The 16,401-nt window shown below is 46.9% G+C and overlaps 1 protein-coding gene across 1 annotated transcript; it reads right to left on the reverse strand.

The window, feature by feature from the left end:
- Positions 1-994: 994 nt before the first annotated feature.
- Positions 995-1,972, reverse strand: LOC113036496 (olfactory receptor 11A1-like). The gene has a single exon (XM_026192887.2). The coding sequence runs from the start codon at positions 1,970-1,972 to the stop codon at positions 995-997; it is 978 nt and encodes a 325-aa protein (XP_026048672.2).
- Between the last annotated feature and the right edge of the window lie 14,429 nt (positions 1,973-16,401).

Raw genomic sequence — 16,401 nt, forward strand, 5'->3', positions numbered from 1 at the left:
GGTGCGCGGTGTGCGCGAGCCCGTAGCCTGTTCCTGATGCCGGCTCTTGTACCTCGAGGCCGTCGCTTAGGGTCGCGTCCTTTGTTCTCTCTCAGGATCTCCTTTGGCCAGTTTGGGTCCGGAGTTAAACATGGTGAAATGTTCGTGTATTGCAGACCAATAGAAACCAAAGTGTCTCTACTGTAGCGGATTCGTGTGTTTTGCATGATGCCCATGCAAGATTATCGCAGATATAGCAAAAAGTGACGAAAAACTGCAAAAAGTGGAGAAGTTAGGGCAGAGCATCCAGCACGGCAGCCGACCTCATCGGCGCCATTTTAAGTTTTTCAGGCCCCTCTTCTGTGGAACCAGCTTCAGTTTGGATTCAGGAGACAGACACTATCTCTACTTTCAAGATTAGGCTTCAAACTAAAGAGCAATATGTGTAATTTGTGATGACTGAATAAAACTTAAATCATTTGGCCTAGTAGCTGCCTACCAATGACACTGCTTTAAATATAATTGCATTTGAGCTACAAATCGAAAGTAAAATGTAATTCTGCTTTTGTTTTCAGGCACATAGTTACAACAAATTTTTATTCATAAAAAAATAAATTATTCAAACATTGTGTTTGATGATAGCAGCAAAATGAAATGATCACAGTGATTTCTTAAACAAGATGTGACACGCTTCAAAGTCTTAAACTCAGAAAATTCAGGAAAAGAAAAAATATTTTTTTAAAAACTGAGGTCACATATTTAATGACTAAAGTACCGATGTATATTTTAGCAAAGAATTACAGGTTAAAGTTTGCATTTGTTTCAGTTTTGTTCAGATTTAGTCTGTATGCAGGTGTCTTTATGGTAGCTGACATGAGAGCAAATGATCAAAGGATTTAAACAATAAATTAATAGTGAGTTATGATAAATAAAGCGATAATAAGAGATGACTTTATTCTCATAAACTGTCAACAGTAAATTGAGCATGAGCCAGCAGCCCACAACCCTCTTACTCTCATTTCCTCTTTACTAATGCACTGCCTTGTCTAAGTTTCAACATCAAGCACCTGCATTTGACAAAGATTAGACCTTTATATATGATCCGGATTTTGGTCAGACTCAGTCCATAAAGTAAAGGATTACAGAGCGGTGGGCATATGAGCCAATATAATGATAAAAAAATACGCACCATATTTGGGACGTGTTTCATGTTGGATCTACTTTGTGCAGTTTCGAAGAAGGAACCACATGAAAAGTTGAGCAGAGAAGCGAGGTGAGGCGTGCAGGTGCTGACGGCTTTCTGTCGCGTCTGTTTGGATCCAGAAAAACAGACTTTGAGGATCCTCATGTAGGTGTAGAGAATCAGAGTGACAGAGGATATGGTTATGAAAATAGCACCAAGTATTCCACAGATGTTATTGACTGTGGTGTCAGAACAGGCCAGTTTAACAACAGAATAGTTGTCACAGTACACTTTGTTAATGATGTTCCCACACAGCTGCAGAGGAGCACTCAGAGAAATCAAAAGAGTGATTCCAAGAAATGAGGAAAACCACGTTAGAACAATGAGCATGGATACCTTGCATGGACTCATACGTGTGTGATATTGAAGAGGAAAACATATTGCAAGATATCTGTCATAAGACATGACGGCTAAGTTACTGAGCTGCAAATTTGCATAAGAGTACACACAGAAGATCTGCAGGAAGCAGAGAGGAGCAGAAACAGTGTGAACATCAGAGAGGATCTGAAGCAGGAGGAATGGAAACAGCCCTGTACTACCATACAGCTCATTCACAAACAGGCTGCACAGAAACATGTACATAGGTTCATGTAAGCTTCTGTTCACACAGATAACCACAATCAGCAGGACATTGACAGTAACAATAACAATATATAAAAATGCAACAACTATGAAATATAAATATTTCAAAGCCCCGCTGTCGAGGTAGGCAGTGAGTGTGAAATATGAAACCTGTGAAGAGTTCATCATGATCCTCTTTTTGTTTTTACCATACATCACTTAAACTGTGCACAAACTGAGCTACATTTAAGGATGAGAATCACCCAACAGCGGCCTGATTGTAAGTCCCTCCCAACTGCACTGAATCACTTCTTGTTTTATCCTTTTCACTGCAGCAGTATGACGTCATCATCAGGGGACACACCGGAGAGATTTTAAACTAGTGGTTTCGAAAACGCAAATGGGCCTTCAGAAAAATGTATATTTGTCTTTTGTTAGAATAGAATAGAATAAAATAGAATAGAATTGAATAGTACTTCATTATCTTGGTTGCCCCATGCCAACTGTGCAGGAGTGAAAAAATATAGATAAATACTACAAACATCAGCAATAAATAGCAAACATGGACCTAGTTTTCCTGAGACAGGAGGATCAGGTGATGACCTCCAGGGGTGTCAGAGGGCAGCCAATGATGTTTTTGGCAGTGTTAATGACCCTCTGTGCAGCCTTCCTGCTCTCAGTCGTGGCCCCTGAGGAGAGCACGCTCTCCACTGAGGAGCAGTAGAAGGCCAGCAGCAGCTTCTGGTCCAGGGTATTCGTCCTCAGGACACAGAGGAGGTACAGCTGCCGCTGGGTCTTCTTTTCCAGGGCGATGCTGTTGTGGGTCCAGGTGAGATCAGCTGAGATGTGGGTGCCCAGAAAGTAGAGCTTCTGAACCTCAAGTTTTGTGGTTTTCCACAGGCGATCAGCTTTGCAGCACATTTGCCTAAAGCTGCGGATAGCTTCTGTGAACCAGGGCAGGGATTAAGCACTACTGCCTTTTCTGATTTAAGAGGAGCCACTTTATCTAGAATTTTTTGACATTGCGAGTTGAAGGAGGCCACATATATCTATATCATCGGTTTCAGATAAATTATGGCCTCCGCTGTGTGTTGGGCAAAGTCTAGTCTAAGAGAGTAAGAAAATGAGAAGCAGTGTGACATGAACTGTCAGCAACATGGAAATTAAAATCCCCCAGCAGAAGGATTCTTTCCAGCTTGATGGTTGAGGATAGAAAGTCCACAAACTCCACTAAGAAACTCCTGGCTAGTCCCGGTGGCCTATAGATTAAGATCACATAGAAGGGATAAGTCCTATTGAGCTCCATCATCTGAATTTCAAAAGAGTTAAAGGAAGGAGGTTTTCACCAGACAACAGAAAAAGGAGTTTCTAGCAATAACTTCCAGCCCACCTCCACGTACTGAAAGGTGCAGTGTGGTTAGACAATTACAGTCTGCTGGGCACAGTTCACTAAAATGAACACGTTCCATATTCTGCTGCCAAGGTTCGGTTAGGAACATAAAATACAAGTTATTCCGAATAAAAAGGTCATTGAGAACAAATGCCTTATTTGAGATTGAATGGCAGTTAATAGGGTCATCTTAATCAGCGGAGCTAAAGCATCACGTCTCCAGGTTCCGCTGATCAAAGACGGAACAATTTGTCAGATCAAAACAGTCCTGTAGCTGGAGGAGAGCATAACCTGGCCATGTTTTAATGACCTGGGTGCTTGGAGCACTCTGTTTCCTGAGGGGGTTGTGGGCAGGGATGAGGAGCACAGAAAAGTGGTCAGATTGACCGAGACCATTCTCTTTTCCTTTTTTTCTTCTTCTTTTTTTCTTTCTTTTTTTCTCTTTTTTTTTCCCTTTTTTTTCCGCCTGTCCCATTTGGTTCTTTAGCCATCAGAATTGTTGTCTGAAGACCAACAAGGATACCCAATGGATTTACTTTGCCAAATGGATCATCGTGGCATTGCCGTATTGGTCCATTTGGTCGATCTTTGTTTTTATTATTTATTATATTTTATTTTCAGATGTTACAGACGGGACAGACATGAGTGAGGGATAGGAAAGGGAGAGAGAAAGAGGAAGGAAAGGAAAAACAGAAGGGGAGAGGGACAGTGAGAAAGGGGGGGAGAAAAAAAATAAAAATCTCCTGGATCACCTGTTGAGAGAGGAATAGAAAACAAGCAAAAAAGACAAAAAAACAAAACAAAAACAAAGCAACATACTAAACGCATAACATACCAAAGATTTGTCACATTCTTATGGGATGCCTCGGCCCCATAAGAACGCGAATAGTGACCTTCAGCGTCCCTATGCTAATTAAATCAAATCAAATCAAATCACTTTTATTGTCACATCACATGTGCAGGCACACTGGCACAGCACATGCGAGTGAAATTCTTGTGTGCGAGCCCCACAAGCAACAGAGATGTGCAAACACAACAACACAAACGAGCAAAATACAAGAATGGCCAACCTGAAACTAATAAATATATGTACAATATATAATAGTGTATGCATTTCTGGATGTGTATACTAAATATTTTCCTACGTGTGTGTGTGTGTGTGTGTGTGTGTGTGTGTGTGTGTGTGTGTGTGTGTGTGTGTGTGTGTGTGTGTGTGTGTGTGTGTGTGTATACACATTTTTACAAATTAAATAGTAAAAAAAAAAAAAATAATAATAATAATAATAATAAAATATATAAATATACAGAGTTGAATATGTGCAAAACAAGTGGCATTTATATACAGTGTGGAGTGCATAATGTTGAAGTTCCAGTAGTGAAGCTGAGGTGTCTATGACGTGTTCAGCAGTCTGATGGCCTGATGGAAGAAGCTGTCTCTCAGTCTGCTGGTACGGGACCGGATGCTGCAGAACCTCCTTCCTGATGGAAGCAGTCTGAACAGTTCATGGCTGGGGTGACTGGAGTCCTTGATGATCCTCCCCCCTTTCCTCAGGCAGCGCTTCCTGTAGATTCAGAGCACCGCACTACTCGCTGGAGAGCTTTGCAGTTGTAGGCAGTGCTGTTGCCATACCAGGTGGTGATGCATCCAGTGAGGATGCTCTCAATGGCACAGTGATAGAAGGTCCTGAGGATGCGGGGGCTCATGCCGAATCTTTTCAGTCTCCTGAGAAAGAAGAGGCGCTGCTGCGCCTTCTTCACTGTTTTGTTTGTGTGTACTGACCACGTAAGATCCTCAGCCAGATGTACTCCAAGGAACCGGAAGCTGCTCACTCTCTCCACAGCAGCGCCGTTGATGGTGATGGGGGTGCGTACTTCTCTGCACCTCCGGAAGTCCACTATCAACTCCTTTGTCTTTGCGACGTTGAGGGTGGGATGGTTGTCTTGACACCAGTGGGTCAGGGCGCTGACCTCCTCCCTGTAAGCCGTCTCATCACCGTTGGTGATAAGACCCACCATTGTAGTGTCGTCTGCAAACTTCACAATGATGTTGGAGCTGTTAGTGGCCGTGCAGTCGTAGGTGTAGAGTGAGTACAGGAGAGGGCTCAGTACACACCCCTGTGGAGCACCAGTGTTCAGTGTGATGGGGGATGAGGTGATGCTGCCCAGTCTGACCACCTGGCGTCTGTCAGACAGGAAGCTAAGGATCCAGCTGCAGAGGGAGCTGCTCAGTCCTAGATCCTGCAGTTTCCTGTCCAGCTTCGAGGGAACGATGGTATTGAATGCTGAGCTGTAATCTACAAACAGCATTCTCACATACGTGTCTCTCTTCTCCAGGTGTGACAGGGCAGTGTGTAGTGTCAGGGCTATGGCATCATCAGTGGACCTGTTGTGGCGGTATGCAAACTGTAGAGGGTCCAGTGAGTCGGGTAGTGGAGAGCAGATGAAGTCCCTGACCAGCTTCTCGAAGCATTTGCTTACGATGGGGGTCAGGGCTACAGGTCGGCAGTCGTTCAATGAGGAGATGGTGGAGGATTTGGGTACAGGGACGATGGTGGCCATTTTTAAGCAGGCTGGGACTACAGACAGAGAGAGGGAAAGGTTGAAGATGTGCGTGAACACTCCAGCCAGCTGAGCCGCGCATGACCTGAGGACGCGGCCGGGAATCCCGTCCGGACCAGTAGCTTTGCGCGCGTTCACCTTCCTGAAGCACCTCCGCACATCCTCCTCAGACACAGTGTGCGCACTGATGTCATCCGCGGTGCGCACACTGTCCGGTCTCATGGTGTTCGCTGTGTCGAATCTAGCGTAGAATACGTTTAGATCCTCACACAGAGAGGCCGTGGTCTGCGGTGTGCTGGTTTTCCCTCTAAAGTCTGTGATCGTGTTTAGTCCCTGCCACATACTCCGAGGGTTGTCAAACTGTTGCTCCACCCTGTCCCTGTACTCACGTTTGGCTGCTTTGATTGTCTTCCGGAGTTGGTAATGTGCGTGTTTGTAGTCCGATGGCAAAGGCGGTGTTCCGTGCCGCCAGTGCCGCGCGAACATCTCCGTTAATCCAGGGTTTTTGATTTGGGAAGGATTTAACTGTTCTGGCTGGGACGACATCTTCCACGCATTTCCTGATAAATCCGCAGACTGACTCTGTGTACTCGTCAATGTCTCTGGCGGCCACGTGAAACATTTCCCAGTCCGCGTGATCAAAACAGTCCCGCAGCGCAGACTCCGATTGGTTCGTCCAACAGTGCACCGCCATCCGGGTTGGAGCTTCCTGTTTCAGCTTCTGCCTGTAGGCGGGCAGGAGCAGGATGGAGCAGTGATCTGATTGGCCGAATGGGGCGCGTGGGAGGGCTTTGTATGCATCCCGGAAAGAGGTGTAACAGTGGTCGAGTTGCCGATTTCCACGTGTGTTGAAAAGGATGTGTTGGTGGAGTTTGGGTGAGACTTTCTTCAGGTTTCCCTTATTAAAGTCTCCGGCTGTGATAAACGCTGCCTCTGGGTGTGCGGTTTCCTCGCTGCTGATCGCGCTGTACAGTTCCCTGGGTGCACGGTCAGTGTCGGCTTGTGGGGGAATGTAAACAGCCGTAATAATCACTGCTGTAAATTCCCTCGGTAGCCAGAATGGCCGGCACTTAATCATCAGGTATTCCAGGTCCGGTGAGCAGAAGGATTTGACCGGGTGCACGTTCGCATAATCACACCAGCTGTTGTTGATCATGAAACACACACCACCGCCTCTGCTTTTCCCAGTAAGATCCTGTGACCTGTCCGCGCGATGCACGGAGAACCCCGGCAGTTGTATTGCGGAGTCCGGTACTTTGTCCGATAGCCAGGTTTCTGTGAGGCAGATCACGCAGCAGTCCCGCATCTCTCGCTGGAATGAGATCCGTGCCCGAAGCTCGCACAGCTTGTTCTCCAGAGACTGCATATTAGCCAGTAATAAACTGGGTAACGGTGGTCTGTAAGTGCGCCGTCTCAGTCGAACCAGAACGCCAGATCTTCTCCCTCTGCGTCGGCGTTTGCGGCCTCCAGGGCCAGAGAACAAAGGCGTCTCAGGTGAGATGAATGGGGGGTCTGCAAACGGAGCGTCCGTGTTGCAAAACTTGAACTCCGGAAAGTTATAAGAAAGACCGTCTTTTATGTCCAGTAAGGTTTGTCGGTCGTACACAAGGAGACAAGTGCTGCTCGTGAAAAAATAAAGGAAAAGTAAAATTAAACACAGAAGAAAGCCGTTGCTTCGGGGAGCTCGCGACGAGGCTGCCATACTCGGCGCCATCTTGTACTTTGTACGAGTCGGATTGTGGATGGAATCCAATAGAATGATGCTCCTGGCTGTAATACATGTTCCTGCTCTGTATTCCAGCCCTGACCCTAACATTAAACCTAATCCCAACCATTTCCAAAGCGATTCATGATGACACAGTAAAATAAATGTACATGTGTGGATTGATTTCAAACGGTTCTCATGTTTTCGAAAGCGTAACATAAAGACGGGTTGGGTGGCTGAAAGTGTAACATACCAACGATAGTGTCGGTATGTTACACTTTGGGATGAGAATGTGTTGCAGAACCCCAACAAAGACGATTTGATATATAAATCTAAACCATAAAAATAGGCTTTCAACAGCAGCAGGTTCTTCATGATGGAATAACTCATTGGTGCTTTGGACAAAGATGTCAAATACAATTTAGCATGCTCCAATGTCAGCTTTTCTATTAACTCAAACAACATAGAGTTTTGCCTTTTGAACCTTTTTGATATATATGAAAATATATAAAATAGAAAAGAAGGGAAAACTTTCGCAGTAAGATTTTTGGTTTGTATTTTTAAGCTCCATGTAGACTGGAAAAAGTTCTACCCAGCCTTATTCATTTAGACCAGATGGGATTTATCTGACAAACAATGGCTAATATAAGACCAATATTGCATATTGTCACAGTCCTGGGTTGGTGACCCAGTGTTTTGTGTATTATTATTGTTGTTATTCTATGATTTCTCCTTTGTATATGACTTATAGTGTTCTGAGTTCTGTTTTTGTATTCTAGTTTGAGGTTTTGTTCTAGTGCCCCTGTGTCTAGTTCTTAGGTTTAGTTCTGTCCCCAGTCTGTTTCCTGTTTTACTTTGAAGGTCAGCTGTTTGGTTCCTCCCAATCTCGTCTTTGTAATTAGTGTCAACCGTGGGTGAAAAAAAGGATGAAAGGTATTGAGATGGCAGGAACTGAACAGAAGATGGCATTGTTTGCTGATGATGTTTTGGTCTTCTTGGAGGAGCCAATTAAATCATTTTGAGCTTTAACTAATATACTAAATCATTTTGGGAAACTGTCAGCTTACAAAATTAAGGTGATAATTTTAAACTTTGCTGTCCCTAGATCTGTCAGACAGGTATAATCTCCAATGTGGAGCCAAATTACTCAAGTACTTGAGAATAAATGTTTAAAAAGACCTTTTAAAACTCTCACAAGCAAATTATAGCCTCTTGTCCTTCATTTGCATTTTCAAATGAAAAGTGCAACACACGCACAATGCAACATTTGCGAGACAGTTTTGTCTTTTCGAGGGGGAAGTACATCAAATATGAGAAGACATCTCAGTAGCAAGCACCCCACAGTTATGCTACAACAACAGCACAGTCAAAACCCAGCTACTAGCATTGGACAACCTAGCGGCCAGCAGCAGGAGCAACAATCTTCAACAGCAGCATTGTCAACAGCGGTCACATCACCTGCCCGATTTGTTTCAGAAGATAAGAGCTGATGTTCAGGAAAAAATCAAGACAGCACCTGCTGTGTGCTTAACAACTGACTGCTGGACCTCCAGCACATCAACAAGTTACATGTGTGTTACATGCCACTATGTGTCATGGTCTGGGTGGGTACCTGCAGGTCTCCAACAGCGGCTCCTCCTCCTTTAGGCGGAGTTCGGTTGCTCCTCCCTGGCTGACCACCTGTGAGTAATTATTCCGGCAGTATATCAGACCTGCGCACTCAACCGTTCATCGCCTGAGTATCTGCTATCCCCATGTTAGTCAAGTGGAGCATCATTGCTCTGTCCAGAATCTGTGTGATGACTTACCTGTTCTTCTTGTTCTCAGAGGTAGCACCTGGAGTGGAGGTCTTGTCTCCCTCATTCCCGCCTTCCTGGACCTGGGCCGCTCGCTGCTGATACGACGTTGCCTGCCTCCCCACGTCTCGACCGCTTCCAGGCCTTCCGCCCCACCTGTCCCCTCCACCTGAAACCAAGTAAGGCAACTCAATTCAACTGTGGAGGTTGAGTCATTTGAGTCATTTGAGTCATTTGAGTCATTTGAGTCACTGAGTCAAATCACCAAATCACAACAAAAGTCGCCTCAAGGCGCTTCATAGATACAGAGAAAAACCCAACAATCATATGACCCCCTATGAGCAGCACTTTGGCAACAGTGGGAAGGAAAAACTCCCTTTTAACAGGAAGAAACCTCCGGCAGAACCAGGCTCAGGGAGGGGCGGGGCCATCTGCTGTGATTGGTTGGGGTGAGAGAAGGAAGACAGGATAAAGACATGCTGTGGAAGAGAGACAGAGGTTAATAACAGATATGATTCAGTGCAGAGAGGTCTGTTAACACATAGTGAGTGAGAAAGGTGACTGGAAAGGAAAAACTCAATGCATCATGGGAATCCCCGGCAGCCTACGTCTATTGCAGCATAACTAAGGGAGGATTCAGGGTCACCTGGTCCAGCCCTAACTATATGCTTTAGCAAAAAGGAAAGTTTGAAGCCTAATCTTGAAAGTAGAGATAGTGTCTGTCTCCTGAATCCAAACTGGAAGCTGGTTCCACAGAAGAGGGGCCTGAAAACTGAAGGCTCTGCCTCCCATTCTACTTTTAAATACTCTAGGAACAACAAGTAGGCCTGCAGAGCGAGAGCGAAGTGCTCTAATAGGGTGATATGGTACTACAAGGTCATTAAGATAAGATGGGGCCTGATTATTTAAGACCTTGTATGTGAGGAGCAGGATTTTAATTCTGGATTTAACAGGAAGCCAAAACAGGAGAAATCTGCTCTCTCTTTCTAGTCCCTGTCAGGACTCTTGCTGCAGCATTTTGGATTAGCTGAAGGCTTTTCAGGGAGTTTTTTGGACATCCTGATAATAATGAATTACAGTCGTCCAGCCTGGAAGTAATAAAAGCATGAACTAGTTTTTCAGCGTCACTCTGAGACAGGATATTTCTAACTTTAGAGATGTTGCACAAATGGAAGAAAGCAGTCCTACATATTTGTAAGACCTCCATCGTCCCGATACCCAAAAACTCCAACTCATCAAGCCTCAATGACTACCGCCCAGTAGCACTCACCCCCATCATCACTAAGTGCTTAGAGCAGCTGGTCCTAGCACACTTCAAATCCTGTCTCCCCCCCCACCCTGGACCCCCACCAATTCGCATACCGCCAGAACAGGAGCACAGAGGATGCAGTCTCCATCGCACTGCACTCTGTCCTCTCACACCTGGACAACAACAACACCTACACCAGAATGCTGTTTATAGACTTCAGTTCAGCATTCAATACAATCCACCCCTCACAACTCATCAGGAAACTGACACACCTGGGCATCAGTTCCCTCATGTGCAAATGGTTACTGGACTTCCTGACCAACCGCCCCCAACATGTCCGGCTGGATAACCGCTGCTCATCTACAATCACAATGAACACCGGTGTACCACAAGGCTGTGTGATGAGCCCTTTCCTCTACTCCCTCTTCACCCATGACTGCAGACCTGCTGATGGTTCCAACACCATCATTAAGTTTGCAGATGACACCACGGTGATTGGCCTCATCAGTGACAACGATGAGGCCGCCTACAGGGAGGAGGTGGATCGTCTGGCTGAGTGGTGCGACAGAAACAACCTGCTGCTTAACACCGAGAAGACCAAGGAGCTCATCGTGGACTACAGGAGAAATGCGCACCCACATCCACCCATCCACATTAAGGGGACGGCTGTGGAGCGTGTGAGCAGCTTCAAGTTCCTGGGAGTCCACATCTCCGAGGATCTCACCTGGACGACCAACTGCTCCAAGCTGGTCAAGAAGGCTCACCAGCGCCTCTTCTTCTTGAGGACTCTGAGGAAGAACTACCTGTCCTCAGACATCCTGGTGAACTTCTATCGTTGTACCATTGAGAGCATCCTGACCAACTGTATAACAGTCTGGTACGGGAACTGCTCTGCCTCGGACCGGAAGGCATTGCAGAGGGTTGTGAAAACTGCCCAGCGCATCGCCGGAGCACCACTTCCTGCCATAAAAGACATCTACAGGAAGCAGTGTCTGAAAAGGGCTGGGAAAATTACCAAAGACCCCAGTCACCCATCACATGAAGGTGAAAAAAAAGGTTGGGGACCGCTGCTGTACAGCATGAAGGTTAATAGAACCGCAGTCATATGAATATGATGTGTAAATTGATTTATTATTTATTCTTGTACATTCACGCCGTAGCGGCCCAATTCTTCACCCCAGTGAAGAGGTGATTGTTTCCTCGTTTTAATAAATTAAGCTGTTTGGTCTTTGTTCCCCACAACATATCACCAATTTGAAAAAATCTAAATTAGCTGTATGTAAGCGGCAATACATGGAAAACCGCGGGTCACACCATACAAGCTGGTTTACGGTTATTTAAATAAAATAAAAAAACGTGTCTATGCAGATGCTCAAAGCTTAACAACACAACCGCTATAACAATTTAATTTTTGTACAACCAGATTTTCATATACTTACATTTGAAAGTGTTTTCCTCTCCCACTTCGACCACCACCGTTATCAGAAACAAATCTCCTCCAAGACCCGCAGTGAATCCTGGGATATAGTAGGACACGAAGGATACATCGGACCCATCCTTAAAATTCGGGGCAAAGTAGGACGCATTTGTCGCCACATTTTGAGTACTCTTTGAATTCAGACAGCCTTCGTTGCGTCGCTGTGACGTCATTGCATCCAAATATGGCATTTTAAGCATCCTTCCTCTGAATTCGGACACACCTATCGTTGCCACCTGCCCAGCACAAGCAAAAGGGCACGCCCACCAGTAAGGGTAGGAGTACTGGTGGACGTAACTTCAGGGAAAGATTCTCCTCCACGTCTGATGTTGTCTGCAAAAAATCACATCCAGCACAAATACTTACACCCTGTCTGCCCTGGTTGATTCTGGTGCCAAACAGAGTTTTATGAACACCAATTTAGCGGCCCAGCATTGCTCCATGCACTCCGCGTCTCAGCTTTGTCCAGTCAGCTGCTCCCAGACATAACACACATCACTGAACCTGTAACTCTTACTGTCATGGTCCTGGGTCATGCGACCCAGTTTTTTTTTAGTTTCATGTTATTTTGTTATTTCATCTGTATTCCAGTTTCTTTTCAGTTATCTAGTTATTTGGTCAGGCTTAGTTTGCAGTCTAGTTCATGGTTTATCAGGTTCCCCTTGTGTCATGTCTAGTTTCCTTGTTTCCTGTTTTATTTTGTAAAACGTCTTGTGTTTTGTGTTCTGTGTTCTGTGATCATGTGCTTAGTTGTACTCTCCCCTGTCCTGTCATTAGGTTCATGTATGTCAGCTGTTTGCCCTCGTGTGTTTCCTCTTCCCCTAATCACCTCCTGTGTAGTTAAGTCCTCTGTTTTCATTGTGTCATTGTCAGGTCATCTGTTTTCCTCACCATAGTCACGGTCACTGTCATAGTTAGCTTTCATAGTTTGTTCCTAGTTTAGGTTTCTGTTTAGTTATTGCTCTTGTGCTGCTCTCGTTCTCGTTTGTTTTATTCGTGTTCATCAGCCACAATAAAAGGCTCGCTTTTTGTTTAAGTTCTCTCCCGTCTCCTCACTTGTGTTCGCACCTGGGTCCACCACACACACACCTCTGCACAGTCTGTCTCCACAAACTGTGACACTTACTCTCTCAGGTAATCATTTGGAGAACATTACCTTTTTTGTGTTTAACGCACCTCAGACACCCCATGTTTGGGCACTCCTGGTTAATGCAACACAACCCCTTGATCAATTGGAAGAGATGGGGTGTGTCAGAATGGGGGGAGGAGTGTCACATCTTGTCTGAAATCCACCACACCATCTATATCAGGTGACTCTCTGCCCTCCTCTTCTGAGCCACCCGATTTAACTTCTGTTCCACCAGTCTATCATGATTTATCAGAGGTTTTTCGCAAAGAGAGGGCTGCATCTCTCCCACCACATCGACCCTATGGTTGTGCAATAGACCTGCTCCCTGGAGCTAAGCTACCTACCAGCCGCCTCTACAGCCTCTCCCAGCCCGAGCGAGAAGCCATGGAAACATACATTAACGATTCACTCGCAGGAGGGATTATCAGACCCTCTTCATCCCCGGTTGCTGCTGGTTTCTTCTTTGTGGAAAAGAAAAACAAATCACTGAGACCGTGTATAGATTTCCATGGGCTAAACGACATTACAATAGAAAACAAATACCCACTACCCTTATTCACCTCTGCCTTTGAGCTCCTCCAGGGGGCCACAATCTTCAGCAAACTGGACCTGCGGAATGCCTACCACCAGGTAAGAATCCGTGAAGGCGATGAGTGGAAGACGGCATTCAAAACCCACCTGGGCCATTTTGAGTACCTGGTGATGCCTATCGGCCTGAGTAATGTGCCGGCTGTCTTCCAGGCTTTGGTCAACGACGTGCTACGAGATTTTATCAACCGGTTTATGTTTGTTTACCTGTCCTACAGCGCCTCCTGGAGAACACACTGTTTGTTAAGGGTGAAAAATGTGAATTCCATGTCCAGACTGTCTCTTTTCTCGGTTATACCATTGAACAGGGCAACCTTCAGCCAGACCCAGCCAAAGTGAAAGCAGTGGTAGAGTGGCCTGAACCCTCCAACCGGTGCCAGTTGCAGCGTTTCCTGGGGTTTGCAAATTTCTACCGCCGCTTCATTCAAGACCACAGTAAGATTGCTTTACCATTAACCCACCTTAATTACCCTAAAGTTCCGTGCCTGTAGGCTGACGCTGCACAATCAGCGTTCATGGATCTTAAGGAACAGTTCGCCTCTGCACCCATCCTCACCCAGCCAGATCTTTCTCTCCAGTTTGTGGTCGAAGTGGATGCTTCTGACTCTGGGGTGGGGGCTGTGCTGTCACAACAGAAGGAGGGTAAGCTTCACCCGTGTGCTTTTTTTTCTCATTGGCTCTCACCCGCAGAAAGAAACTACGACGCTGGGGATTGGGAGTTGCTACCTATCAAGCTAGCTTTGGAGGAGTGGAGACACTGGCTGGAGGGCTCTGCTCAACCATTCGTCGTGTGGACCGACCACAAGAATGGGCACTGTTTTTGTCCTGCTTCCGTTTCTCTATCACCTACAGGCCCGGATCTGGCAATGTGAAACCAGACGCATTATCTCACCAGTTCACTACCTCTGAGAGCAACTCTCTGAACCAGGGCTGCCGCCCTCCCATCCTAGGGGTCGGGTGCATTGTGTGCCGGGCAGCGGTCAGGAGCGGAGGCCCTGGCGGACTAACCCCCAGCTACCAAGACTGGCAACTGGGACATGGAATGTCACCCATCTGGTGGGGAAGGAGCCTGAGTTAGTCCGTGAGGTTGAGAGGTACCGGCTAGATATAGTCGGGCTCACCTCTACACATGGCTTGGGCCCTGGAACCAGTCTCCTGGAGAGGGGCTGGACTCTGTCTCAGTCTGGAGTTGCCCCTGGTGACAGGAGGCGGGCTGGGGTGGGTATTCTAATATCCCCTCGGCTTGCTGCTGGTACGTTGGGGTTCATCCCGGTGGATGAGAGGGTTTGTTCCCTGTGCCTTAGGGTCGGGGAACGGGTCCGAGTGGAAGTTCAGAGTACCCACCCTTCTTAGAGTCCCTGGGTGGGGTGCTGGAAGGTCCTCCACCTGGAGACTCTGTTGTCCTACTAGGAGACTTCAATGCTCACGTGGGTAACGACAGCGAGACCTGGAGGGGCGTGACTGGGAGGAACGGCATCCCTGATCTAAACCCGAGCAGTGTTTTGTTATTGGACCTCTGTGCAAATCACAGTTTGGCCATAACGAACACCTTGTTTGAACATAACATAACAGTTTCCATAAGTTCATGTGGCACCAGGACGCTCTAGGCCGCAGGTCGATGATCGATTTTGTAATCGTATCACTAGACCTGCTACCATATGTTCTGGACACTCGGGTAAAGAGAGGGGCTGAGCTGTCAACTGATCACCACCTGGTGGTGAGTTGGATCAGGTGGCGGGGAAGAATGTCAGACAGACCCGGTGCACCTAAACGCGTAGTGAGGGTGTGCTGGGAACGCTTAGCAGAGGCCCCGGTCCGCGAGATGTTCAACGCACACCTCCAGCAGAGCTTCAACAGCATTCCGAGGGAGACTGGGGACATTGAGTCCGAATGGACCATGTTCAACATCTCCATTGCCGAAGCTGCTGCATTGAGCTGCGGCTGCAAGGTGGTTGGTGCCTGTCGTGGTGGTAATCCCCAAACCAAATGGTGGACACCAGAGGTGAGGGGAGCCACCAGGCTGAAGAAGGAGTCCTATCGGGCTTGGTTAGCCTGTGGGACTCCGGAGGAAGCCGACAAGACTTTCGGACTGCCTCGAAGAGATTTTGGCAAACCGTCAGGCATCTCAGGAGGGGAAAGCGGTGCTCTACCTGCACTGTGTATAGTGCTGGCGGAGTGCTGCTGACTTCGACTGAGAAAAATTGTCGGGCGATGGAAGGAATACTTTGAGGATCTCCTTAATCCCACTGACACGTCTTCCGAGGAGGAAGCAGAGTCTGGGGATGATGGGGATGACCCGCCAATCTCTGGGGGCGAGGTCACTGAGGCAGTTAAACAACTCCTTGGTGGCAGAGCCCCTGGTGTGGATGAGGTCCGCCCTGAGTTCCTGAAGGCTCTGGATGTTGTAGGGCTGTCCTGGTTGACACGCCTCTGCAATGTTGCATGGAGATCAGGGGCAGTACCTGTGGACTGGCAGACTGGGGTGGTTGTCCCCATTTTTAAGAAGGGGGACCGGAGGGTGTGTTCCAGCTACAGGGGGATCACACTCCTCAGCCTCCCTGGGAAAGTCTATGCCAGGGTGCTGGAAAGGAGAGTTTGTCTGCTAGTCGAACCTCGGATTCAGGAGGAAAAATGCGGTTTTCGTCCTGGTCGCGGAACACTGGACCAGCTCTTTAGTTAAACAACTCCTTGGTGGCAGAGCCCCTGGTGTGGATGAGGTCCGCCA

The sequence above is a fragment of the Astatotilapia calliptera genome, chromosome 14 (genome assembly GCF_964374335.1).
Source record: "Astatotilapia calliptera chromosome 14, fAstCal68.1, whole genome shotgun sequence".
Classification (NCBI taxonomy): Eukaryota; Metazoa; Chordata; class Actinopteri; order Cichliformes; family Cichlidae; genus Astatotilapia; species Astatotilapia calliptera.

Bases quoted from the DNA above. Each gene is read 5' to 3' on its own strand.
- LOC113036496 (XM_026192887.2), bottom strand. From the start codon at position 1,972: ATGATGAACTCTTCACAGGTTTCATATTTCACACTCACTGCCTACCTC.